The sequence below is a fragment of the Macaca nemestrina genome, chromosome 4 (genome assembly GCF_043159975.1).
Source record: "Macaca nemestrina isolate mMacNem1 chromosome 4, mMacNem.hap1, whole genome shotgun sequence".
Taxonomy (NCBI): domain Eukaryota; kingdom Metazoa; phylum Chordata; class Mammalia; order Primates; family Cercopithecidae; genus Macaca; species Macaca nemestrina.
This window is the reverse complement of record NC_092128.1, coordinates 83,011,255-83,036,414: the sequence shown is the minus strand read 5'-3', so window position 1 is coordinate 83,036,414 and position 25,160 is coordinate 83,011,255. Positions and strand designations below refer to the sequence as shown.

The 25,160-nt window shown below is 33.8% G+C and overlaps 1 protein-coding gene across 5 annotated transcripts in view; it reads left to right on the top strand.

Annotated features, from left to right (window-relative positions):
- LOC105475602 (von Willebrand factor D and EGF domains) overlaps nucleotides 1-25,160 on the top strand; it is a 153,218-nt gene that overhangs the window by 97,575 nt on the left and 30,483 nt on the right. For 4 of the 5 annotated variants that reach the window (XM_071094892.1, XM_071094891.1, XM_011730998.2 and 1 more), the window contains 10 exons: nucleotides 3,286-3,351; nucleotides 6,149-6,396; nucleotides 7,274-7,363; nucleotides 8,920-9,064; nucleotides 11,600-11,817; nucleotides 12,058-12,131; nucleotides 13,551-13,821; nucleotides 16,294-16,502; nucleotides 16,647-17,611; nucleotides 19,726-19,862. In XM_071094892.1, coding sequence (XP_070950993.1) covers nucleotides 3,286-3,351; nucleotides 6,149-6,396; nucleotides 7,274-7,363; nucleotides 8,920-9,064; nucleotides 11,600-11,817; nucleotides 12,058-12,131; nucleotides 13,551-13,821; nucleotides 16,294-16,502; nucleotides 16,647-17,611; nucleotides 19,726-19,862 — 2,423 coding nt within the window. The remainder of the gene's footprint in view (nucleotides 1-3,285; nucleotides 3,352-6,148; nucleotides 6,397-7,273; nucleotides 7,364-8,919; nucleotides 9,065-11,599; nucleotides 11,818-12,057; nucleotides 12,132-13,550; nucleotides 13,822-16,293; nucleotides 16,503-16,646; nucleotides 17,612-19,725; nucleotides 19,863-25,160) is intronic. The other variant, XM_071094890.1, reaches the window with a different exon arrangement.

The window sequence follows — 25,160 nt, the reverse complement described above, 5'->3', positions numbered from 1 at the left end:
TTCTTATATATTTGCCAAGAGTAATGAATGCAAATGTTTTTAAAAGGTTTTTTACATGAATGTTCAAAGCAGCTGTATTCAAAATAGTGAAAAACCTGGGGAAAAAACACAAATATCTATCAATGGGTTACTGGATAATCAAATTATGATAAGCCTGTACAATGAAATACTACTTTTTCAATAAAAGGGAAAGAACTATATTTGTAGGATGGCTTCACCGTAAGAAAAAAAGAAGAAACTATTGATAAGCCAAAAACATAGATGAATCTCAAACATATATGAGGAATGAAATTTTCTAGACATAAAGTCCATAGTGTACAATTATATTTATATAAAGTTCTTGAAAATATAATCTAAACTGTATAACAGAGCAGATAAGTTGCTGTCTACGAATGTGGAGGAGTGGCAGGCAGAAGGATTAGAAAAGGACAGAGAAGCTTCTGGAGGTGATGTTATCTTGATTACTGTTAGATTTTAGTGGGTGTATTCATATGTCAAAACATGTCATTAATTACACTTTAAATACGTTCAATCAATTATACCTCAATAACGCTATTAAAAAAGAGAGAAGGAAAGTCCCAAAGTTAAGCAAGCCACGTAGCCATCATGTCAGAGTAAAGCAAGAGCAAAGACCCCTAGGAAAGAGTTTTTCTAGCATGTTGGAAGGATGTAGATGAGACCATTGTGTCAGAATAGGATGCATGCAATAAATATCCCTATTCTATGGACAAAAAGAATTGCTCAGAGAAAACAGGCACTTGACCAACATCACAGGTAGTGACTAGTAAAGCTAGGTTGATCTCAGGACGCTTGCATGCTCAACGAGGATATTCTACAACCCGTTATTGATGTCTCATCATTGCAGTTTTCTGCTCTGTCCTCTTCTCCATATCTTATACTTGTTCCTCCCTCTGCTTGGATCTCTTACAAATCTTTACTGCTTCATGACACAGGTCAGGCATCTCTTTTCTTTACAATGTTCATTGTGCTAACCCAAGTTAGTTGTGCAGCCCAACAGTGTTCCACTACTGTGCACAGGATATCAAATATTGCACATTTTACATGCTTTGAAACTAGATTTCCACTTGTTTGCTTCCTTTCTTGACAACTACTACTTTATTATAGTTTAATTATTGGTGTATGGTTGAATCAGGAAGAAACAGAAGGTTTTAAGCAAAATGGTTTATTTTCTTCCTTGCTAATGTTTCTAGAGATTCTTAATTGTCTAATCCTAATACTAAATATTTGAGCCAGGGTGCTGGCTGTATTCTATGAAAGAAATCTGGGAAAAGCAAATAGAAGAAAGAAGAAAAAATGATAAACCCCCCAAACACAGATGGGGCACAGTTCTTGGGAGTCCTTGAGCAAGAATAGTATTTTGGCCCCATGTTTTATAGGAATATTGCATTCTTTTATATATAAATGTACATGTCTAGTAGTTAAGGTTATTTCAAATCTGTTTGGCTTGCACATAACAAGAAAACAACTGAAAATAACATAAAAGATAATCACATCTAAGGGTTTTAGGATATATCATTGGATCTGAAGAAGAGTTATGTAGGAAAGTCTCAGAAAGTGTGAGAAATAGGTCAGCTTCCAGATATTAGCAACAATAGTAGTCTAGACATTCATATAGAGCTCCGTCATTAACTTGACTCTGCTTCCAACTTCTTGTTTTTTAGTTTAAATACTAAATTCTTTCAAGAAGCAATCTGATGAGTCTACCTTTGTTTAGATAGTTGCTCTTGTATCAATTAACTGTATTCAGCACATTGGGTTGTAAGTATTACCACCTCTGTCCTTGGCTCATTGGTGGTGTAATCCTGTAAACGAGTATAGGGGAATCAATTACCAAGGAACTGGCATAAAACCAACTGTAGTATACGTTTCTGGAGATTATAGTGTGTTTCACTATTATTTTAGATTTCACATATACCCTGTAAATCCCCCACATGCATAGTCCTCCATCCCATTGTCCAAGTCCCCCACCAGAGTGCTACATTTGTTATAATTGATGACCTACATTGACACACCATTATCACCTAGTCTATAGTTTACATTAAGATTCACTTTTGGTGTTGTAAATTCTACGGGTCTGGGCTGGGCACGGTGGCTCATGCCTGTAATCCCAGCACTTTGGGAGGCCGAGGCGGGTGGATCACGAGGTCAGGAGATCGAGACCATCCTAGCTAACAAGGTGAAACCTCGTCTCTACTAAAAATACAAAAAAAAAAAAAAAAAAAAAAAAAATTAGCCGGGCGTGGTGGCGGGCGCCTGTAGTCCCAGCTACTCGGGAGGCTGAGGCAGGAGAATGGTGTGAACCCGGGAGGCAGAGCTTGCAGTGAGCCGAGATGGCGCCACTGCACTGCAGCCTGGGTGACAGAGCGAGACTCCGTCTCAAAAACAAAAAACAAACAAACAAACAAAATTCTATGGGTTTGGACAAATTTCTCATAACATGTATCCACTATTATAGTGACCTACAGACTAGTTTCACTACCCTAAAAATTCCCTATGCTCTGCCTGTTCATCCCTCCCTTTGCTCAACCCCAGACAACCACATCTCTTTTTACTGTCTCCATAGTGTGGTCTTTTCCTGGATTTTAAATAGTTGGAATCACTTAGTAGGTAGCCTTTTCAGATTAGCTTCTTTCACTTAATATTCATTTAAGTTTCCTACATGTCTTTTTGTGGCTTGATAGCTCAATTCTTTGTAAGGCTGAATAATAGTCCATGCTGTCTATATGTACAACAGCATATCCATCTACCTACTGAAGAACATCATGGTTGCTTCCAAGTTTGGGCAATTATGAATAAAGTTGCTATAAACTTCCATATGCAGGTTTTTGTATGGAAATAAGTTTTCAGCTCCTTTGGGTAAACATAGAGGAGCATGATTTCTGTGGCGTGTGGTAAAAATATGTTTAGTTTTGTAAGAAACTACTAAACTGTTCTCCAAAATAGCTGTACCATTTTGCATTCTCACCAGCACATGCTGCTCCACATCTTCGCCAGCATTTGATATTGTCAGTGTTTCATTATTTAAAAATGCAGATTCATACTTAGAAAATAAGATATTAAAGCTTTGATTGTTTTGAGATATGATTCCTTATCTTTCCATTTGATCTCACCCTTAAAAGGAAAACATATGTTATGAAATAAGAGAAAATTACGAAAATCTTAGTCTGTATTGAAACATCCTCCAATAAATTGTCATCTTGGATATATGTAGATTTATATCTTCATGCCCAGCTGAATAATTATACAAACCTTAACCTTTGGCAGCTATTTCTGATGCACAATTACACCCATGTGGCTCTGATGAAACTAAAATAGGAGGTGATTGTGTTCGTAAGTATTATATTTTGCTTTTTAATAATGTTTTTAGAAACTAGACTATTTCAACAGATAATTATATTCTGCAGCTTTGGATGTTGAATTATACTGATATTTGACATAACCAAAGTCTGGTAGTTATCAAAAATAAAAATAACTTTATTGTGCCTTTAAGAAGTAGTCCTCGAGTTGGCAGAGGTACAGAGAGTTAGACAAATGTGTGTGTATTAGTAGAATCTTTCATAAGAAAATTTGGCAGTTCATATCAACATTCTTAAAACTCCATATGTGTTTGTACCTAATAATTCTACTTTCAAAAATATGTCTTAGAGAACTATTTAGGGAAGTGTGCGAGCACAATATTTGTAACAGAATTTGTCTAATAATGTTTTAAAAAACCTGCAAACATCCAGTAACTGCTGATTGGCTGATTGATTCAATATTTCTGATACATAAACACTGACAAAATATTTTGCAAACACCATTAAAATATAGAAGTACATTATACAATACAACAGTACCTTTTTTTTTTTTTTAAGGGAACGATTGTATTTGTGTCAAATAAATCTTGAAAGATAAACATCAATGATGTTAATAGTGATCAAAATTTTTCTCTTCCTTTCAATATATATCTTTTATTTTCTATTTTTAAATGTTTTAAAGGTTTTTCAAGTATTAAGAAATCCTCTTACTATAATATGCCTTAAAATAAATTAAGTACATTATCTAAGTGATAAAATGTATGTCATCTACCTATATTATGGGCAGAAATTGAAATTATTTATTGAAATATTAACCTTTTATGGGATTATTAGCCTTATCATATTTTCTGTTAGCTAAATATGATATTTGAAATGCATGAGAGACTGTTGATATATAATTAATTTAATTAACAGAGGTGTTTTATATGGTGGAACAAGCCATAAATACATAAAATAAATCAGGATAGATCATATGATGTTCAAATATCAGGCCTAGAAATTATTATGCTTGGTATTTTAAAAAGAGTTTTATAATAATCCTCAAAATTTATCACTCTGAATTGATTTTTTATGCTCTATTTCATGCCCTATTCCAAATGGTTTTTCTAGCCCCTTTTTTCTGTATATTTTGACAACCTATCATCGTATGTGGAGGTCAGTTTAATTAAGCCCTGTGATTTGAGTTCATAAAGTAATAAAACAATATTCATAATAGCAGCATTAAATATAAAATGTAATTATTTGACTACTCTGCATAATAGATGTAAATTCTCTTTACAAAATATATGTATTATAGCAAAATCACATTTTCCTCTTGAATAAATAATAAATTTCACCTACTTATGCTCTTTAGAACATTTATGCAATTAATTAAAAAAACTCTGCTATATAAATTGTACACAGTTTGAGGAAGTAACACTAAATAAAAGTACTGAGTCGAAAGTCAATAGATAAAGCTTCATGATAAAATGGAAAATGTATTAATATATTTAATACATACTAATATTAGAATTGACAAAGGAATACTATTTTTTATTTTCTAAGCAGAAATAATTTATTTGTTGTTTCTAAACCTTTTCCTTTAAATATAACAAGTTTTCTTTGATATATGCTGTTGAAAGCAATGATCAATCTGCCCAGATAGTTCTCTATTTAAAGTGTTGATTCAAACATTTTAATTGTCATGAATTATTTTTTTCAGTCATTTGTCTTCTCTTATTCTTAATAATCATTTCCATACATAGCTTTTCCCTGTTTTAAAATAAATGTCCTTTTCCTAGTATATTTAAGGATAACTTTTTACTTAGCTATAAGATATTTAAAGATCAAATATATTTTCAAAAATAATTTATTATTTCCTTCAAGTTTGAATATACTGCTTTGGTCTAATGTTTAAAATGTTTAGTAAAATATTCATTTACTAGATAAATTTGAAAATAATTCATTTGTCAATGGGACTATAACAAAATAACACTGTAAAATATCTAAAAGTACATTTTCTCCACAGAAAAGATTTTAAGGTCTTTCCAGAATTTTCCAAAATCTACATGGCAAGGCTGAAAGATTATTTTGTGATTGTCTTAAAATTAGCATATTTATAAAATAGAAAAATTATACATTTTAGAACATTTTAAAATCTTCTTTTACAAATTTACCACTCAGATATTTTTCTCCTTTCTAAAACAGAACAAAACTAAACAAAAAACGTATCCAGAAAACTTTCAGATCCGCAGATTTGATTTTGCAAATGCCCAGAGTTGAAAACTATATAAAATCTTCCTGTGAGTTCCTAGAGGAAACTTCAAATTTCTTTAACCTCAGAAAAATGAAAGGATTAAGATGTTTCACTAAGATAGTATAATCACCTCTGCAATGAACAACTCTTTCAGCCCAGAGTAATGATGAGTTGAGTTATAAAGAAAACTATAAAAGAGAAAGTCATTTTATTGTACATTCTTGTGACTATTTCTCATTATAACAAGGAATTATAATGTACTGAACCTTAATTTTGTTTGTTCTATCTTTTAGAAAAGATAATTGCTTCAAATAACACAAATTTCTTTTCAAGAGCTCGACTTTTCAAAGGCAGATATTCAGCCTGCATTAATATAAGCTTGAGCTCCTAAGTTGCTTGCCTATCAATATTTGTGTGATTATGGGTCAGAATATGAATGTATTACTTTGTTGATTGTTAGAAATAATCATTTTTCTAAATTTAGTTTGCTTTTTCTTAAGATAAAGCCCAGAGTTACAGTCTTTGAGTGCTTTTTCCATAAGCCAGTCTCCATTGTCTAAGATTCCCAGTTACAAGTTATGCATTTTCTCCCCAGGTCAGCTGACTGTCTCATTGCCACCTCCACCTGCAGGAAGGCCAGAGGTTCTGGTGGAGTTGATTGAGTCCAGGCTTTTCTGTAGGTGTTCTTTTGATGTTCCCCCTACAAACAACTCCGTGGGATTTCACATAGCTTGGTCTAGGCTTTCTTCTCAAGAAGTCAAAGAGGAGCTGAAACAAGAGACCACAGTTCAGGCATGCTCTCTTTTAGAACTTGATGGCATAAATCTCAGACTTGGAGACAGGGTATGTTAAAAAGCGGTTGGATTTTATTTTCATAAATATACTGATTTTCAAACACAATTTTTAAACATCATATCCTAAAAATAGATTTTGTCCCCAGAGTATAAAGCACTAACATTTTTTTTGTTTGTTTTTTTTCCTTGCAGTTGTGCTAATTCTAGTGTCAACTGGATGAGTCAGTGATCTTAGTGACTGTATATGAATATATCATTTTAGTAATTTGCTGATTATTATTGATTAATCCTTATACATATATGTCTCTCTCAGGTTTTAAAATTATAGACATTTATTCTAGAAAAAAAGTTTTAATTTTTTAAATGATAATATCACTTTTTAAGTACTTTTCTTTTTTATTGAGATGGAGTCTCGCTCTGTCACCAGACTGGAGTGCAGTGGCATGATCTTGATTCACTGCAACCTCTGCCTCCCAGGTTCAAGCGATTCTCCTGCCTCAGCCTCCTGAGTAGCTGGGACTACAGGCGTGTGCCACGATGCCCGGCTAATTTTTGTATTTTTAGTAGAGATGAGGTTTCATTATGTTGGTCAGATGGTCTTGATCTCTTGACCTCATGATCTGCACTCCTCGGTCTCCCAAAGTGCTGGGATTACAGGCATGAGCCACTGTGCCCGCCCTTAAGTACTTTTTAAAACATCCTAAATAAAAAGCCTGCTATACTTTTTGTTGAGGTTTGAATAAGTAATATTTTGTAACGATGGGATTTTTCTCAAATATCAAGTAAGCTTTTAAATTATTTAATTCTTTTATTACCTCTATATACTATCTACGAAGAATTAAAATTAGGATTTTAAAAATGATAATTTACACATGTTTTCTCCAAAATTGAATTGCTAAGTGATTATTTTTTCATTATATCCCTAGATATTCTGTAGCGCTTCTGTCTTTTTCTTGGAGAATCCACATGTACAAAGTATAGCCATAGAAAGCCAAGAATTTTTTGCAGGCATTAAGGTACGTAGCAGTGGGGATGCATCAGAAAGATTATTCCTCTGGAACTATGTTTCCCAAACTGTAATCTGTCTGTGCTGGTTTCTGTACCTCATCACAGACTGAATCAGAATATTGAGACCCATGAGTCCCTGTATTTGAAGAAAAGCCCGAATAATTCTAATGGACAACAAAGTTTGAGGGGTCCTGTTAACTAAAGTTGAGATGTACTTTCAATTTTTAAAGAAATATCTCAAATTAGAGTAAAGCAAAAGGTCTGGTCTTCTAATTCATTCCATCACGTAACTAAAGTTAGCCTAGTGATATTTAGTTATCATGCATTTTGGAAGACAGATCCCAGGCCAAGTAGCAGAGTCTCTGACTGGAGTAGAACTGACCCAGAGCTATGAGTTTTATGGACTGCAAAGATTGAGCTAACTAAACAGAGAAGGAGATTTGGTTGTTGCTGGTAGCACCAGACCCAAGAACTGAAGAGCTATTCTAACAGATGAGTAGAGGTGACAGGGAATTAATAAGCAGTGGAAGATGTGGGGGCAATATCAAAAGGCAGGCAAGCACTGTGAACCTGGAAGGTCTCACACACAGGACTCGAGTTTGACCTAGATTCATTTCTAGTTCAACGACAAGATGAGATAAATGATAAAATTGTGACAATTGGACTTAGGACGAGGATAAACCCTGTTTATGAATAAAGTCCATATACACACAGTAGGAACCAGGAAAAGAAGTGAGAAGAGTGGACATTGTCAGAATTGCATAACTACAGTGTGAGGGGAAGCAGAGGTCAAGCCTTGGGAATACAGGAACATTTTAGTTTACATTGGTTAGCATTCAGCAGACAGTGACAGGGGCCAAAGGTCAGCACCCCCACCCTTGTACCGTTTCTGATTAGGCTAACAGGGAGAATATTCAGTACTAAGAAACATCTGTTTTGAGAGCTAGCCAAGACTCGAGACGGCACGAAAATATTCCTGCCTCAAAAAAGGATTGGCCTGTGAATGAGAATAGGGCCAATCCTGGGTTGCAGCAGTTCTCAGGAAGTCCAACTCTGGAAATCAGATGCTGAGAAATAGGCTAAGTGTTGAGATATTTCAAGTGACAACAATAATTTGATTTATGTATTAAAAGTACTTAAGTTTCTAATTGAGATAGTGAGTATTAATCCTTAAGGAAAAACAGAGTCTTCTGTTGGTGTGTCAGTAAACATTAGCAATAAAATGGAAGAAAACAGAAATATTTCTTTCATCTTCACTTTCCAGTGTTCACCACAGAACCAGAATCATTGAAGCAGGCTTGGATACGATTTGCCAAATGTGTTGGGGAACCAAAGTGAGTCAAACTCAGAGTAGTGCAGCAGCTCCATGTACTCCTGTGTGTGCTGCTTGTATTTTCGTAGGTTAGATTTTAATGGTCTTGCTTAGTTAAAACATTGTAGGGCTTAAGTTATTACCAGCTCATTTAGCAAAATATGTGCTGTTGAGAAAAATGCCCTTTCAAAATTGTGCCTTAGAAATAAATTATATTTTAACATAATTTTTCTACATATTTTCTCATACCAGCTACAGCCTGAATTGAGCACTATATCAGAGGATGGGAAAGAATACTACCTGAGGATAGAAAGCACAATTCCTATTATTTGTTCTGAATTTAGTGAGCTTGATCAAGAATGCAAAATCTCATTAAAACTGCAAACTATTGATCAAGGTAATATACTAACTTTATTTAATCTTATTATTAGATTGCAAACAATAATGCTTTTTTTCCTGTAGGAAAAGTCACTGGAGTGTACTCATATAATAAATCATGTTGCATGTTGACCTCAAATTGTAGCCCAATCATATTACTAATACTGGGCCAAATTGATGATTGCCAAAGCAATTCGCATTTCTTCTTCTTGGCTGAAAGCATACATTAAAAAAAAAAAAAAAAGAATTGCGAATAATTTCCTCTTCATTATCATCTTTCTCCTCTCACTCCTCTTTTTTCTCCTATTTTTTTCTCAGTCTCCTGTTTATTCTTCTCTTTGCTTAGTTTACAGAAATCGAGGGAAAACTGCTCTTTAAGATTTTTCAAATAATCCCCAATGAGGGACATTTGATAAGTTACATTAAAAGTTCAAGCTTATGAAATATAGATCTCATAATGCATCCTTCAAGCTTCTCTCCCTAATGTACATTTATGTTTGGGATATCATGTCTTAAAATTCTTCTATTTCAATTACTAATTGTATGGATGCTGTGATACATGGCCACATATGTGTCGACGGGTAGAGTGAGGAAATCCTCCCACATAACAAGATAGAATATGTGAGGACAAACCATGCATAGCCGTGATTGGCTTGACTATGTTCTTTTTCCCACTGAGCCTCTGATGTAGAGATCAAAGCAAGTTGCAGATACATAAATTAAAATGTAACCTTTAAGAGACATTACAATTTCATCGGTATACCACATACATTTTCACCATAGAACATACATTGTCTTTAGTAAATATACCAAACACAAGGTATCTATAGACCTTCATGTCTATATTATAAATAATTAAATCAGAGAAACAAGAGGATTAAAAAAAGCCAGGAGAGAGAGAGAGAATCATTTGGAATGATGCACTCAAGAAAAGAGGTGGCTAAAGAGATAGAGGAATTAAGAGAAGTCATCTTAGGATTGTTGACAGTAAACAGGCTCAGATAATACCCACCTACTCACTCAGGTTTCAGAAGCACCACGAGCAACACTATATTTTTAATTACAGCCCAGACATATTAAATTATACCCTCTCTCTTGGACTATTTGACACAATTCTACTTCAAGTTAGCTCTGCAAAGCATATTATGCAAATATTACTACAGTTTATGGAGAGAACAGAAAGAGGATGATGTTAATTGATGTTTTCCAAAATCATGTCAAAGATTTCCTTCAGTTACAGGTGTACTTTAAAATATATTTTCATGCTTTCAATTCTTTCAACAAGGCATGCATTGCTAAAATAATATAATAATAGCCTAAAAATATTTCTACATTTTAGAAGTTTGCGTGCCTGTTCTTTTTCTCTGAGAATTAAAGATGGCTTTTGTTTTCTGAAGAAAAAATTCTGGATTTCATTCTGGATACTCCTCATTTTGTCCTCTTTAAGTACAGTAGCATTAAATCTTTACTTTAACAGGGAACCAGCTGGTGTCTGAGTGTATTTCTAAACAGACTATGCTGCTATTCACAGGCTTAAAGAGAACAACCCCTCATGTGTTGACTTGGGGAATTGATGTTATGGGCTATATCTAAGCTAGAAATACTCTGTATTCACCTTAGAGAGTTGGTTAAGAGTTTGAATGTTTCTGTTATTTTGTATGTGCATGGGGAAAGTATATATTTCTAAAAAATAGTTCAGTGTGCTTATATCTGATTAACATATTTCATACCTTAAAAATCTGTATGGAAGAAAAGAAGATAGAACATTTTTTAACAACTTTTTTCCTTTTTGATTCTTAGGAGGACTTTGGAATCATTAATTGGATATGATAGTATAATTCCTCTTTGGCCAATTTTGGGGGCAAATCTGTTCTTTTTGTTTAGTTATACAAATTCCTGCAGTTCTTTTCTCTTTTTTTGCTACAATTTCCTTTCCAAATTATCTTTTATTCTTTATTATTGAAGTGAGGGAGCATCTCAAGCTTGTGAATATATTGGGACATTTGGGAGGTGAAAGAAGACAGCTTGTTATCATTATGAGATCATCTTCATTTGTTTTGATTTTTCTATTTTTTGAGATGATAAGTCCTTTATCAATAATTAAAAGCCATTGCTACTATTCAACAATGGATGGAACATGAACACATATGCTAAGAAATATTGCAGAAGTATCTGGGCCCAAGGTGCAAATCTTAGACAGAAAAAATCATATTAGTATATATAATATTGTAATATATGTAATATGTAAAATAATAAATGTTATTTATTCTTTTCGAATTTCCTTCAGTTGCATACAGGTTTATAACCTAATTGAAAATCGTAATATGTATTTATGTGTACATATGTATACATTATAGTTGATTAATTCTTTGTAAAAATCAGGTAGGTTCAATAGCTTTGACTTAATTTAGACAAAATTTGGAATATGCTTTAAGAAAGAGAAAATAATTTGAGAATACTCTTTCAATTCAGTGCTTCATGTTAATTAATTTATTACATGCTTTGGTTAGTATATTCTCTTGGAAATTTTTAAACCTATTTTTTCATTATATAGGTAGAGAGCACCTAGGCTTAAATTTGGCACTGTCTTCCTGTCATGTGGACCTTCACCAGACATCTTCCTGTGCTAATGGAACCTGTAGCCACACTTTTGTGTACTACACTGCTGTCACAGATTTTTCTCGAGATGGAGATAGAGTTACAAACATTGTAGTGCAACCAATAGTTAATGAGGATTTCCTGTGGAACAACTACATTCCAGACAGCATTCAGGTTTACAAATTACAAAACTATTATTGTAATTGAAGCTTTAAGAAGAAATGTGCATTTTATCATTATGTCTCATAAACTTTTTATGTAAAACATTTTTTGGTAAATTAGTTTTTAAATTATTCAATTTTAATAATTTTGATAAAAACAATACTTAAAAATTTGTTGAGATTGCTAAGCAATTTTATGTATCACTAAGTATAATTAATGATAATATTTACCAAAAATATCTTTGCTTTTAAGATCAAAGTAAAGGATGTCCCAACTGCTTACTGCTATTCATTTACTGACCCACATATAATTACATTTGATGGCAGGTAATTTCCTGAAAGTTTCTTCTTTTAGTAGTTTTGTTTGCTTTGATTTTGTTGTTTTATTTTAAACAGCATATTGTTTTATAATTTTTTAGTTCTAGTCACTGAAATTAGACAGAAAGGCATTACTGACTTGTTTCAAAATACTAGTTTATGTAGATTTTTTTGCCTTAAAATCTAATTCTTAGTAAAAAATATCCATTATTTGCAAGGCTGAACTTGTAAATATTATTACAAACGCAGAGAATCTTTTTTGCTAGACGCTTTTTAAATTTTTAATAATGATTAAATTATTTGCTCTAAAGATGTTTAGAACATTTCCATATGATATTAAAACAATGTTTAAGTTTAGGCAAAATGATTAAACATATTAGAATTATTTTTAAAACTAATTACTCCTAAGCCTTGACAAGAATATTCACGAAAAAAAACTACTATAACTATTATAGATACCTGGATATTTGCCTCTGGAATTTAAAGTAAAATGGGAAAAAGAATAAAAAGTAATCTAAACTATTTTGTTATTAATATCTGCATAGAAAGATTTAAACTCAGTTATATTCTTCTGGGAGATTCATAATTCTGAGATGTCTGTAAGGAAAATGATAAGAATGTCTTAGTGTTGCATCAACATTTTTTTCAAGATGTGGTTTGCCTAAAAAAGTGTAATATGATCATTGTCAGTAAAATTGTTCAATATGTAGAAACTGTTTTATAAAAAAATTGTACTCCAATGGTGTAAACAGGTGTTAAGAACCTGAAGGAACTGATCTCATAGGCAAGAATCCTTTATGGCTATAAGTAAAGGCTTAGACATTTTAGTGGAAAAACTTCAAGAAAGCGTAGTAGTGATGAATTTATTCTGACAATTCAACAAGATTAATTATGCAACAAGTAGGTGAAAAGCCAAGTTCTAAGGACTGGGAGTATTGAACAAAACGAACATTCTCTATCCTCATGGAGCTGGCCTTTGCAAAGGTGAAGAGAGATAGAAACACATTTAATAAGTAAAATACAAAGTGTGTCTGAGGAAGATACTTGCTGTGAAGAAAACTAAATTGGGTGGAAAGGGAAGGCTGAAAAGAGGGGTTGCAATTTATATTACAATAGAGTAGTTAAGAAAAGCCATTTGGTGAGGGTGACATTTAACAAGTACTCAAAGATAAGGGAGATAGTCACGTGGGTACATATATGGCGAGAAGACCATTGAGCCAGCCTGCCCTGCTCAAGGACAGCAGCTTGACTGGAGTGGTGAAAGGGAAGAAAGGAGTAGTGGGAGAGATTGAGGCGTTTACAGCTACTTTGTTTCCTTCAGTGCACACAACAAAATGCTCATGATACATAAAGCTATTGCAAATCAATAACATACTACTGTGATATTTTACACGATTTTTTAATGCAATTGCCTTTTGTTAATGATAGGGTATATGATAATTTCAAGACTGGAACATTTGTGCTTTATAAGAGTATGTCACGTGATTTTGAAGTCCATGTACGTCAGTGGGACTGTGGAAGTCTTCACTATCCAGTGTCATGTAATTGTGGGTTTGTTGCCCATGAAGGAGGTGATATAGTCACTTTTGATATGTGCAGTGGTCAGCTACGTGAATCACAACCATATTTATTTGTAAAAAGCCAAGATGTAACCAGGAATATCAAGATAAGTGAATCTTACTTAGGAAGAAAAGTCACAGTATGTATGATTCTTTAACATTAAAAGTATTTTTCCTTTCTCTCCTTTCAGATAAACATCTCTATTAAATTAGGAGCTATCATTTTTCAACATTAGTTTGTTTAACAAAATAGCATTTATATTAACCATCATCTTAGAGGGAATACTTTTTTTTTCACTTACCACACACAAATACACACAACATAGTTAAAACCATGTAAAATTTAAACTGCCATATTTAAGATTTTAATATGACAACTTGGTGGATTATTTAATAAAATTATTTTTGACAATGTGTAATAAGTAGTATATTAGACAGAGATGACAGACATAATTAAGAATGAATATTTAGGAATAATTAACCAGTTTTTGAAATGAATATTGTGTGGTACTACCTAAGGAATGAGCTGGTAGATAAGTGTAATAGAACATGAAGTCAGGAAACAAACCTAAGCTTATATATTCACTAATATTTTTAATTCTTTTTCCTTTACTCCTGGCAAGCTAATACTTTTTTAAAGATTATACTTCATATCTGTGAGTAAACTATTTGTATTTTCAGGTCATAGCCACCTTCCACTCATCTTTCAAACAAGTAATTCCAAGTCAGTGAAATTTAAATTTAAATAAAAGCATTAAAAATTTAAGTTTATGTTTGTATAATATTTACTGAAGTGAAAAATCATTTTTGAAAATACATTATGTATTTGAATTCCATCACTGAAAACCAAAATGCAAATCAAAAATTGGGAAAATATTTGCTACATATAAAACATAGGTCAGATAGAAAAAACTCATGCATCACTAATGTATAATCAGCATTCTGATTAAAATGAGCAAATAATATAAAAAACCTTTTCACAAAAGAAATAAAACTGATATGTTCAAAAGTACAAAAACTAATAAAAATACGAAAAATTTAACCTTATTAGTAGTCAAATAGATGAATAAATAAATAAAGATTGAACATCTCTCATACAATATCAAGAAGAGTAGAGATAGTACATTTAGTAACAGTCTTTCCAGGGAACAGATATATCATATATAACCTGCACCTATGTGTGCTATTTTGCCAAGAAATTTTACTCCTGGAAATTTATTGTAAAATAATAGTTAAGGATGTGCATACCCCCAGTGATGTTTATTGTATCTTTCCTTATAAGAGGAAAAAGTTATGGTTAAGTAGTGATCAATAAACAGGTTTAACTAAAACTCTAAATATAGTGATGTCATATAGTAGAACACTTTGTAGTCATGAAAATGATGGAGTAGGTGAGTGGGTTTATTGACAGGCAAAGATATGCCCAAAATATAAAAGAGGCTTTTGAAGAATTTGCATCAAAATCTTAATTTTAGCTACCTTAAGTTGGTTTGGAATGTAAAATTTGTTTGTTTTTTAAATAATTTAATGTAACTAGCACAGACCATTTTTGTAAAAAGAGAAAAAAGAGCTATTTTTTTTTTTTTTTTTTTGAGACGGAGTCTCGCTCTGCCGCCCAGGCTGGAGTGCAGTGGCCGGATCTCAGCTCACTGCAAGCTCCACCTCCCGGGTTCATGCCATTCTCCTGCCTCAGCCTCCCGAGTAGCTGGGACTACAGGCGCCCACCACCTCGCCCGGCTAGTTTTCTGTGTTTTTTAGTAGAGATGGGGTTTCACTGTGTCAGCCAGGATGGTCTTGATCTCCTGACCTCGTGATCCGCCCGTCTCGGCCTCCCAAAGTGCTGGGATTACAGGCTTGAGCCACCGCGCCCGGCCTAAAAAGAGCTATTTTTAAATTTTAAGAAAATTAAAAGGGGAAAAACAACCAGAAGAGCAAACACAGTGGTGTATCTTCAGTGATTTTAGAAGAGAGAGCTTCTCCACGTATACAGTACATCAAAGTGGCCAGTCTGGAAGAGGTGATATTCCTGTGATGGGAGAGGTGGTTCACAGTTAGATTTCACAGGCTACTAGGGTCATTCAGCAAACTCTCCTTGCTCAGATTGCCAACTTCAAGCTACCTTCTAGTTATAATTTAGCTTCTGATTCTGTTTGTCTACTGGCAGCTAGAGAATGCTAATTAGCTGTAGGAACATGTAGTCCTCTAAAATTATATTCATCTGTGTAAATTAATTACTTGTCAATCTAATTCTGTATTAAATAATTATTATCAGAAACATTACTTGGTAAACATCTTCCTCAATATCTGTAATGTATTAATTATATAAATTATCTCATTTTAGTTTAAATTATTTAAAGAAAGAAGTTGCAAGCAATATATTTCAATAAAAAGATCAGTATGGTCCTCAAATTTCAGGTCAGCAATATGCAAAAACTCCTATTTTGGCTTAGAATGTTAAGAGGAAAGTTGTAGTCAAGAAAATCAGTATTTTATTCTCTTTTTATATTGAGGGAATAACTATTTCTTACTTTTTAAATAATAGATTTTTCTTAATCCGGATTGAATATTGCTAAATATCTTTTATTTCTGTATTGTTTATTTCTGTTTTTCAGATCTGGTTTGCTTCTGGGGCTTTCATCCGTGCTGATGTTGGTGAATGGGGCATGAGTCTAACGATCAGAGCCCCTGGTGTAGATTACAGAAACACTCTGGGACTTTGTGGAACCTTTGATGAAAATCCAGAGAATGATTTCCATGACAAAAATGGGATCCAAATTGATCAAAATTTTAACAATTATGTTGCTTTTATTAATGAATGGAGGTAAGACACTATTTTTCCACTTGCGATTGTATTAATATTAGACTTAAAACGGGTGGTGGCTCAACATTCTGCTTTTTTGCAACACATATTAGGAAAAAATGTCTATGTAGAAATTACTATTCTTTCCTATTTTCCATCTGGAAGGATTTTACCGGGAAAAAGCATGTTTGACACACTGCCAATTTCTTTGACGTCACCTGGAAAGCCATCCTATTGTAGCTGTTCAGTGGACACGGCAGCGTATCCGTCTTCCAATGATCTGGGCAGTGTTTCTCAATCAGAAATTGTCTCGGGTTGCAAAGACCTCAGTCATGTCAGCTTACCTTCTTTGATACCAGAACTGGATGTCACTTCTGAATATATTAATTCAGGCACTCTTGTCAGAGAGATAAACAAGCATACATCTCAAGAAGAATATAATCTAAATTTCTTTCCACAAGAAAACAACCACATAAACCTGACTAAACTAGGCTTAAATGTACAAAAACATCCTGGAAATGAGAAAGAAGATGCACTAAAATATTTGGACACTAAGAAATATACACAAGGCCAGGAAAGCCCCAGCCAAGAAATGAGGTACAATCGACAAAACAGACGGAAACGGCAAAACTTTTATGAGTTCCTTCCTTTGTTTGCTTTCCCGAGTCTCAGCCAAATGGATCTGGAGGAACTTACTTATTTTTTCCCAGAGGATCACACTGAGGATGTACAGCAAGAGTTTGTCCCCTCTTGGCCCACACCCTCTGGCCTCACCGAGTACAGCACCTTGACGGTCTGTCAGCAGACTCTAGCCAACTCCAGCATAGGAAGGCTCTGTCTTGCTTTTCTCGGCAAGAGAATAGACAGTGTTATAGATATGTGTGTGAAGGATGTTCTGTTAAAAGATGATCTTAGCTGGGCAGAAGCAGGTGTGGCCCTTTTAGAAAATGAATGTGAAAGGAGGATTGTGGAGGAGGGGAAATATAACACAGAAGAGTATGGAACGTCAATTGAAGACATTCTCTTAGTATTAAAATGTCCCAATTTATGCAGCGGCAATGGGCAGTGTATGGAATGGGGGTGTGCATGTTCCCCAAGCTTTACTTCCTATGATTGCAGTGATTCCTATGGTAAGTAAATACTCTCAAAGTTTGATACTGCATATGATATTTCATTATAAAAATGTATTTGATCTTTATTTCACCCTCAGTATCCTAACAGTGTTTATTCAGATTTTATAGAGAAAACCTCCAAATCATATTAATTAATACACTACTAATTTTCTAACAGCATCTCATCTCATTTGGAGTAAAAGCCAAAGTAACTTATAACAGCCTAGAAGGCACAGTGTGATCTGGCACTCAGTGTCTCTCTAAACTCATTCCCTACTACTGTCACCCTGTCGTTCCACTCCAGCCCCTTTGGTCTCTAAGCTGTCCCTTGAAAATGCCAAGTTCATTTAACCTCAGGGCCTTTACACACAAGTGGGTCCTCTACCTTATAGAGAATCATTATTTTCCCAGAACTCAGATTTAGTATTTTTAAAGCACTGTGTTTATATTGTTTTGCTAATTATACTAATTTGCTTAAAACTACTTTTTTCTCTAACGCATCTATCTATACAGTACAAACTATTTTGTCTTAATATTTTAGACAAAGAAACTAAAAAAACTAATATTTTACACAAAGCTTTGTTTCCTTTAATAAGTAAACCAGTAACTCCTGATTTCCCTCCCATTATTACCATCTTGCTCTTTTCCACCTACGGCCTTTTCCTTCTTAATAAATGCAAACGTCATTCCTATTTGCTCACATTAAAAACTTGCAGGCATTTTTGCCTGTCCTTTTCCTTCATGCCTCAGGTTTAATTCATTAGCAGCAAATCCAGCTCCAGCTTCAAAGCATTTCATTCCTTTCCCTGCTACAACCATAGTCCAAGCCACCATTATTTCCTCCTCGGATTATCATGGATTCTCTCAAAACTAATTTTCTGTACAGCAGCAACTAAAGTGACCCCACTGAAATGTGAGTGAGATCATATTGCTCCTGTGTTTATATAGCCCGAATGGCTCTCCATCTCCTTCAGAGTAAAGTCCACAATCGCTCCCATGGCGTAGAAGACCCTAGGTAGTCTGAGGTTCCTCTCTCACTGAATTCATCTAGCATTCCTCCCCCAGCTCACCGCTCTTCAGCCACACTGGCAGCTTTGCTGCTCCTCAAAGGAGCCAGGCCTGCTCCCACCTCAGGGTCTTTGCACTCACTGCTCCCTCTCACCGGAGGATTCTCCCACCACAGATCTTTATGATTTATGTTCTTTACTTCTCTGTTCAAATGTCATATTATCAAAAAATCCTCTGTGGTCATTCAAAACAGACTTGTTTTTCTTACATAATTTCATGGTCTTAATCTCCCTTAATATAGTTAATATAATTATTTTTCTATATTCCTGAAAACAATTATGTAATATAATTTATATTTATCTTTTTATTAGTTTTTTTTTATCCTCCCATCTCCATCTAGAATGTAAATTACATGAAGGCAGAAACTTTTGTTTTGTTCATTACTACATCCCCAGTACCTAGAATAATAACAGATAGATAAAAATTACTAAACATTTGTTGAATTTGTGAAAGTATGGACTGAAGTAACCCAAGCTTTAAAAAAAAATTTCATCAAGATTTTTAGGGTTCTGAATACACATGATCTTCTACCCTACCGCTAGTAGAGTTGCATTCACTTAGGTTTTCCCAGTACATAGGCAAAGGGTTTAATAACTTTTACGCACTGCATTTATCCGTTTTGACAACCAGATGTTGCTGATACAGATGACATTTTGAAATTTTAATACATTGCATTACTAACTACTATATTTTATTACGGAAGTATTTTTTTCTATAACCCAGCTATGTGGCACAAGCCAAAATGGCAAAACCAAAATGTACTTTATTATAGTGGTAATTTCTTAATATTTGTCCTTAATTGATATAAAATAATATTAAACATTAGTGAAACCTGTGTTTTTAGGACTGGTAGTGTCTGTAATATTATTATTGGTTTAATGGTAGATACCTCTTCTAATACCAGATTACTCTTAATATTTAATGGCTTAATTAGTGTTGTAAGTAGCATTTTAGGTATACTTTAAAACATTATTTTCCATATGCTTTTAATTTGGGGCTTGGAAATATTTTTTTTTTCTGAAATTAAAGAAATTATGTAGTATTTGTTATATTTTTTTCCAAAGACAAAGCTCCTGAAATTACAGAGCTTGGGAATGCTGGATTCTGTGATGTTCGAAAATCTAATTGTACGATGGTGAGAGTTTTTGGCAAAGGCTTCAAAGAATTACCTTCAATTAAATGTGAAGTTACTAAGCTACAGGTATGTTAATTATAGAGTTGAGAAACAATAGAGTGTATGAGATACTCAGATTAATATTATCTTGGATTAATTTGGTCTATCAATTAGCAACAAAAATCCAAATGATGTTACATCTAGAGAGCTTAACAGGAAAATGATTAAGTTACATAATGTTGACGCTTCTTTGTTAACTTTATTAAAATATCTTATAAACATTTTATTGAAGTATCAGCTCACTATTTTCACTGATATTAAAAAGCTAAAAGAATATCAGGCTTGATTTATGTAAGCCTCTGTATTTCTTGACATGTAAAAACATAAAGAAGAGACATTGTTTTTAGCCAAGACGTCTTGCATAAACTGGATATGAACGTTTCCCTTTTACAAACCAAAAAATGAGGACTAATTGCATTTATTCTTTATATTTTCCTTACTACGGATTTTAGACAGAAAATACCCACCTCTAAAAAATTAGTATTTATCTTTCTGAAGGCCACAGAAGCAGACATGATCAGTATGAACATTAGTATATCAAATTATACCTTATTTTCGATTATTTAAATGGTCTTCCTTGTCTTTGTTCAAATGGAAATTTTATTTTAAGGATAATTCTATGAATTTCAAAAGTATATGTGGATAAGCTGAAAACTTAAGACAGCAAAACATATTATAGCATTCTTCTTACTTTTTCTCTAAATTGATGAAGCCAAATGTGACTCTGAGATTGAGAATTTACAGGAGGTAATAGGTTTGTATGTGTCTTTATCAAGTAATTAAACACAAGTATGCTAACTTCAGGATTTTATGGGTAGAGCCTTTCTAAATAAGCCATGAAATATTTTAATCCCAATGAAGTAATAAGACAACATAGAAAGGTACATGTCAGTAATTTTAATATCACTTAAGTGACTAGACATTATATTAGTCTTGGCAAAATAAATCATATGACATCACATGAAGATTAAGTGATTTGCCAGGAAAGAATTTTGTAGATTTATATTCTCTTGGAAAGCACATTTCGTACTTACCTTCAGATGCATTGTTTGTTGTGATTTACTCTCATACTACCTCCCACTTCCTCCGAACTTCTATAATACAGAGTAAAATCTGGAATCCTCTAACACACTATACACAACTGTATTAGTCTATTTTCACAGTGCTATAAAGATACTACCTGAGACTGGGTAATTTATAAAGAAAACAGGTTTAATTGGCTCACAGTTCCACATGGCTGGAAAGACCCCAGGAAACATAAAATCATGGCAGAAGGCAGAGGCATGCACCTTCTTCACAAGGCGGCAGGTGAGAGGGAGTTAAGAGGGAAGCTGCCACTTTTAAACCATCAAGATCTCATGAGAATTTCCTTACTCTCACGAGAGCAGCATGGGAGAAACTGCCCTCATGATCCAGTCAACTCCCACTATGTCCCTCCCTCGATCCTTGGGGATTACAATTCGAGATGAGATTTAGATGGAGACACAGAGCCAAACCGAATCAAGAACTACGGAAAGAAACATGTTCACTTGCCCAAACTAAAATTAGAATGCATATCTGCCTATTTCACATTATGCTGAAGTTAAGTCTGTCTCTCCTAGCCCCAGTCTTGCCCAGTGCTGGGTTTTAAAGGCTTTTCTAACCTTTCATTCATACCTCCAGTCAAGCCTGTTTAATGTGCCACTATTTTAGGATCCCCAACCCTACCAACATGGGCCCTGCTCAAAGCCTTGCATTCACTTTGTATGGAATGTGCTTGCGCTGCCACTAAGCTAATGTCTTCTCCCAGCTCACCTGTTACATGTTCAGTCAACATGAATCGATTCCTGCTCACTTTTTAAGTTCAAATTTCAGTTCTCTTTGAAGATTGGGTTCCTCTTGAAAATCTAGCATTTTGGAAATTAGATCATGCAAAATCCTTAATGACTTCCCATTTTATGAAGTAATTTTTAAAAACTTTTATTTTGGAATAACTTAAGACTCACAGAAAAATTGTAAAAATAATGCAGTTTCCAATAATTCTTCACCCAGTTTCTCCTAAAGTTAATATCTTATATATAAACCATATCCGTAAAACGATTGTTCAAACCAGAAAGTTCACCTCGACACAATACTATTAATGAATTTACAGACCTTGTTCAGATTCTGCCAGTTGTCCCACTAATAATGGTCCTTTTTCTGATTCAGGATCCAATCTAAGATTTTATATTGCTTTTTGTCATGTTTCTTCAGTCTCTTTCATATTGTGACAGTGCTGCATCTTTCTTTATCTTTTGCACACTTGGTTCTTTTGAATATTGTGACCGTGCTCCATCTTTCTTCATCTTTTGCACACTTGGTTCTTTCGAAGAGCACTGGCCATTTATTTTGTGGAATGTTCCTTTTTTATGGTTAGACTGAAGTCATGCCATGTTGTACAATTCTTAGTGCATCCTTTCATGTTGTGATGTATCTAATCACGGGCAATGTAGATTTTGATCACTTACTTAAGGGGCTTTTTGCTATGTGTCTTAACTGTAAGCTTCCTGTTTTTCCCATTGTAACTAATAAACGTGTTGTGGGGAGACACTTTTAGATTATGGAAATATATGATAGCTCCTCAAACTTCCTTTTTCCTAATTTTAGCATCCAACTGTAATTTTTGCTTGTAGCAATTATTACTGTGGTATTTACCAGTGGTGATTTTCTATTTCCATCATTTCTTCTACACATATTATTTGGAATTCTACTGAAAAGAAGAGCTGTTCCTTGTTTCCAACTTATTTATTCATTTATTTACTCATGCCAGTATAGACTAATGGAAACTTATTTCATGAATTATAACTCAATGCTATCATTCTTTATTTGACTGTTTAAATTATTCCAGCTTTGACCATTGGGAGCTATTACAGATTGATTCTCATGTCCTTTTAACTTGCTCCCATAATTTTTTGAACAATTTATCACGTTCTGGCATCATATGATATTCCAGACTCATATTTTTCCTACCCCAACTCTATAATCAACCATTTCTCTAAAGACTGTAGTTCCATTTATCAAAGAGGGTCATTTAAAATCCAAGACTTGGGTGCAAGGTGTGCTTCTTGTTACAGGGTAGTTATTGCTTCTTGGCCCTTTTAAAGGATATAGTTAGAAAATCTATGTATGGACACTTATACACACACGTAACTACCTATCTATCTGTTTATCTATTTGTCTATCATCTCTATGAGTTGATACTGATACTCCTGATTTCAATGCAGTGCCATAAGGTTCATTCTAGCGTTCTCCTTTCTTTATTTGTAACTCTTTTCTTTACAAGTGAAAACTGGCTCTCATCATCCACAATATATTTACCCGGTTTCTTAATCTAAGTGTATATGTAAGTCATTTTCAGAAATTCTAACCCCTTCCTCCGTGAAAAACAAATTCATGAAACAAGGCCACAATATAAAGGCAAATACTAGTTTCCAAAGTGAGTTAGATTAACTATTTTCCACTCTGTTTAGAGTGGTTATCTGTTTTATTTATAATACAATTAGGTTTTAGAAATATTTGTCTTCCATTTTGAGTTTCTTCCACACTCTGGTTGATTTTAGTTAATTAATTATTTGGAGGGAATATGAAATATTATCATAGTTCCAAGAGTTGAAGCTATACAAAGGCATACACATAGAATTATTACTTTCTTGTCGTCCCTGTCATCTGCTTTCCATCCCTCCTTCTTTTCATTAAAGTATGTTTCTACTGTCATTATTTTCTGGTTAATCCTTACTATATTTCTTTGGTACAAAAAATGGATAGATAACTCTTTTTTATATATAAAGTGTAACATGTTTTACATACTTTTTTCTACTTTTGTATTAGTAGTTTTAGGCAAGTTTTTAGCTAGAGATTCAACCACTTAAGCATTTCTTTCACTTCCTCTCTTAAAGCAGTCAAGACTCTACAAAATCCTATTTTAAAGTTGCTAATTTATAGGATTAAATACAAGATGTTATCCAAGAAATGGATGGCACATTATGATTTAGCTCTTGTCGACATTTGTAGGCTTGAACTTCTTGTTTATGCTACTACATACATCCCCGTCTTTTTCATACACTATTCTCTCCATTCGTGTGAATTGCACTCTCTCCACCTCTGCTCCCAGTGTCCAAATAGCAGTCTCCTTTTTTATTTTCAGGAAGAGAAGTATTTGCTTTTTTGAAGCGTTCTTTGACTCTGCTTGTTAGACTTAGTAACTCCATTTGTATTATATCCTATTTGAGTCTCTTTTAATGCAGTCATAAAATTATATGTTGTCTGTCATTTTCTTTGTGATCTTTTTGCACTGAGATATTTTCAGCACATGATATATACTCACAAAATGTTGATGAATGAAAAGGAAAGAGAACACTGTATATTCCTCATTTTGGGTAGGCCCCTCGAAACAGAAAGTTGGAAATAATCTCTATATTGCCAGTCATTGGCTGCAGTCTTCTTTCCACACAAGAAACCAAGACCCTTCATTCACCTAAGTGTAGATAATCATGACTACTCTGAGAAATCATTGCCATTCTTTCTCTACACGAGGGAAACCACTGATAGATCTGCTAGGCTAGACTCTGCACACACCCTTAAATATGAAGATTTGCAACTCACTCTTTCAATCATCAAATCTTCAAAAGTGTAATTTCTATTAGCGGCAGATTAGAGTGATCATGTTTTCCTTTCCTTTTCCTGCTGGCCCACAATATTGAAGCATCAGCATGCTCTATGACAAATTCTGAGTGGTTGAAAACATTTTACAATAATAAATTTCAAAGAAAAATCTAAATCTAAATTTTGACAGCAAAATACAGCTTTTGGTTTCCTACACAGTTACCAGTACCTGGAACATTATTCTGGCTTCTCCTCTTTTGGCACCAATGCATTTTCAATACTGAAAAATAATGCTAAAAGTGTAGCTTAAGCATAATATGTCACTGAGTTATTAAGTAGGGTGAACTAGATAGAGTTTATTTAGTTTCAAATTACTAATAAACTAACGAGCAAAAATATTTATTATAAGGATGGTATATTTCTTAGCGAATCAAGAACAAGAAAGTAGCTGAATTCTCAAGAAAAATCTTGAACTTGGGACTTGAACACCATGAAGACTCAGTATGTTTGCATTTGTGTGTGTGTGTGTGTGTGTGTGTGTGTGTGTCTCAATTCGGCTTTTGTTTGTGGGCTTCATTTTCCCATTTCACTATATACTGGCTTTCTCTCCATAGTGAAAAAATGGCCACTCCATAGTTTTGTGTCCTGCAACTCAAGCCATCAGAGGCCAACTGACATGACATCTCCATTGGCACAAAGTTAAAA